The 3,659-nt window shown below is 36.1% G+C and overlaps 1 protein-coding gene across 1 annotated transcript in view; it reads right to left on the bottom strand.

Moving 5' to 3' along the window:
• Positions 1-1,054: 1,054 nt before the first annotated feature.
• Positions 1,055-3,659, bottom strand: part of bsdc1 (BSD domain containing 1) — a 59,873-nt gene continuing 57,268 nt past the window's right edge. The window contains exon 11 of the mRNA XM_043719673.1: positions 1,055-2,482. Coding sequence (XP_043575608.1) covers positions 2,450-2,482 — 33 coding nt within the window. The 3' untranslated portion in view covers positions 1,055-2,449. The remainder of the gene's footprint in view (positions 2,483-3,659) is intronic.

Raw genomic sequence — 3,659 nt, 5'->3', positions numbered from 1 at the left:
TTGTCTTTCCCTTAGGCATCTGTTGATGAAATTGCGCGGGTATCCGTTTTTGGTGAATACATTATATAGGTGTTCTTCTTCCTCTTTTTGCAGTTCTGGTATACTGCAGTGTGTTGTGGCCCTTTTGAACAGTGTCTTGATGCAACTTCTTGTGTGTTGGGGTGGTTGCTTTCATAGTTCAGGACTTAGTCTGTGTGCGTGGCTTTCCTGTATACCTTTGTGGTGAATTCTCCGTTCGGTGTTCTCTGTACCATCACGTCTAGGAATGGGAGTTGGTTGTCCTTTTCTTCCTCTCTAGTGAATCGGATTCCTGAGTGTGGCGTTGATGATCCGGTGTGTGGTCTCTATTTCAGTGTTTTTAATGATTACAAAGGTGTCATCTACATATCTGACCCAGAGTTTGGGTTGAATTTGCGGTAAGACTGTTTGCTCTAATCTTTGCATTACCGCTTCTGCTATGAGTCCAGAGATGGGTGAGCCCATGGGTGTGCCGTTGATTTGTTCGTTTTTTTTTTTAGGGGTACAAATCAACCCCTAACTTTGAATGTTTCAATGCTCAACTTATATGTACCTAATATATTGTATGTGTAGGTTTTTTGTTTGTATATTGTTAGCCATTTTGAAAAGTGTGTCCATCAATCGAAAGTTACTTACCATTCATTATGTTCTGTACCAAGTGGGAAAGAGTAAGCAATAGATTTTTAATTTGTTTAAAAACTGGAAAGAAAATGAACTCATCTCTTACTTACAGCTAAACCTCTCAAAGTACAGCTCGCAATATTTTTCATTCTGTATTTGTTTAATCTGGGTTAATTTTAGCTATTAGTACCAAAAAGTGATCTAAGGGATTGGGAAAATAATTACACTCCAGTGAGTAACTTTTAAAAGCTAAGCAATATTCAATTCATCACTTCCAGTTGTGCCAGAAGGGAGAAATTGCACATTATTGTTTCAACCTATTGTTTCCAGAGTAAATCTGCTCTGTACTCAGCATTTAGTTTTAACATGTATTGCTGTTTTTTAAAATGCATGTTTAGTGAAATACTTGCATCTGTGAAATAAATGTGCCAGTTTATTAAAGAAATAAAAATAAATAGTAAATACTCAGCAAAGTAGTCAATCAGTTTGTCAAGATTGCACAAGTCTTTTGACATACTAGTTACAAGACTTTTGAGGAAGCATCCAAGACCTGAAATATTAACTAACTTTTGGGTTTTTTTGACATATGCTGACTGATATGTTAAGTATCACTAAACTCTTTGTTTAAAATTTCTAGAATGCAAAATTTTGCTTTTCAAATTTCAATCATATAAGTAACATGGTAATAACACATTTCAGGAGTGAAGGCATAATCAGTGTGCAGCACAATGACTGTATTAGTGTTTCCAATTCATTCAAAAGAGTTTTCAGCTTTCCAAGGCAAACTGCACTGCTTTGTTTTTAGCTTGCTCAACACAGGTGTACCCATTACCATTTAACAGGAAGATTTGATCAATAAGCCAGTAGATTTCTGAACTGTTGTTTCATGTGTTTCCTGCTCCATTCATGGGATCAATACAACAATCTAATCTTTTCAGCTTCCCATTCTGACCAACCCTCCCCTCACCAAAATGCATGGAACATTCAGTGAGTGATTTGACCAATAGCCTACTTACCTTAACTTGATTAACAATTAACCTTGAGGCTTTTGCTACACTTTTCAGCACAAAATAACAGTGAGTGTTCTTTTACTAATCCCATATTTGTTTCAATAACCGGTTCTCAACATTTACAGAGTAGCAAATCTGTCGAAGTGCGAGACTGGTTACAAGCAAAGGGTATTAAAAATACATTTGAAATGCCATGTAGCTCAAAATTATAACCCTATTTTTGGTAAATCTCCAATTTTCAAAGAGCATTACTCTACCACTATTCAGTAAATTGGAAAATTCAATTTCCAATTAGCACTTTTTGCTGACATTTTGTTTTATTTAAAAAGTGCATAAACACACAGCATTAGTCAATTAACCTTGTATAATTTAAGTTTAATTGATGTAAGTGCAAATCTGTAAAAGATCTAAGGGAATTTGAATTACAAAACTAATAGTCTCCCATATCTGAAAGCTAGAAAATGCATATTTAAAATATATATTGCACAACCAACCAGCTGTTAATTACGCAAAAACAAAACATCATTAGAAACAATAATAGCAATGTCTCCCACTGAATATAACTTTAGTCTAAAGAATGAAATATAACCCATGCTCCATAGTTCTTTGTAATTACATGCTAAAAAGCCTGCTATATAATACAATAGCATGCAGTATAAAACATGTTACCCTAACTTACTGAAGCAATGGCACAGGAAACCTGTATATACACTACAGGCTAAGAATATAAACACAATTGTCATTACATTAGAATGAAAGAATTCAAGAAATCAACTGAAGCAGCAATATCCAATTTCATTTTATTCCCAATCGTCCCAGTCTTCATCTTCTAGCTGAAAGACATCAGGTTTTAAAAATTAGAATCAGACAACTGAATAGGTATTATAGAATTAAAGCAAGCATATATCCTACCAGTCACCACAAAGCTAAAATATTCAAAAACACCCAACTAGCAATTTCTTTTTATTATAACCTTACTGCACACACAGAAATGTTAATAATGTGCACCCACGGCTTTAGTTCATCTGTTATTTAAACTGCTTTTTTTCTCCCTCTGTTCACTTTAGGAGGGTTCAATATAACCACAAAATTCATAGATAGATATAGAAGTGGCCAGATTAAAAGTAAATCCAATGAAGATGTCCTCTTTCCAATCCAAAGACAATATAATAAATAATTGGCGAATATTCAAGACTTCAGGATAGGATGCTTTCAGGAAAAGACCTTAATGGTTTGAGATCAAGTTTTTAGGAAACTCTTAAAATGAGAGAATGGAAGTAACACCGTTAAAAGGACTAAGGAGGAAGGCACCAAGCAAGAAGATATGCAAAAGCCCAGAGTCACAGATGTGGGCTGGTCTAAGAGGTAGACAGTGCAGGTCAACAAATAGGGCTGATGTGTAACTAAGACACAATATTGGTAACACAGGTTTAGACAAATTTAAGTTTATAAAAGTAGAGTTCAAGCAGCTGGAGAAGTCACACTAAGGGAATCACAGCATGGAGGTTGATTTCTGTAGCACGGGATGAAATAGTAGGAAAGACTGGCAATCTCACAGACAATGAGGCACGTTGGGGGTTTGAAGCTCAGCTTGGAATTCAGTAGGGCACCAAATGATTTATGCTGAATGTAATTAGGATAAGCCATCAGGGCAGAGTTGAGTTTTCAGTGACGTCAAAAGTACAGTATCTTTTCCAAGTGTTAAAAATTGTAGACATAGAAGATTAGAACATAGAACAGTACAGCACAGAACAGGCCCTTCAGCCCATCACTGTATGGTACAGAGAACCCCAGACGGAGAATTCACTACAAGAGTATACAGGAAAGCCACACACACAGACCAAGTCCTAAACTATGAAAGTAACCACCCCAACACACACAAACTAAGCTGCATCAGGACACTATTCAAAAGGGCCACAACACACTGCAGTACACCAGGACTGCAAAAAGAAGAAGAGGAACACCTATACAAGGTATTCGCCAAAAACGGATACCCGCGCAACTTCATCA

The sequence above is a fragment of the Chiloscyllium plagiosum genome, chromosome 29 (assembly GCF_004010195.1).
Source record: "Chiloscyllium plagiosum isolate BGI_BamShark_2017 chromosome 29, ASM401019v2, whole genome shotgun sequence".
Lineage (NCBI taxonomy): Eukaryota > Metazoa > Chordata > Chondrichthyes > Orectolobiformes > Hemiscylliidae > Chiloscyllium > Chiloscyllium plagiosum.
This window is presented reverse-complemented; position numbering and strand designations above follow the sequence as displayed.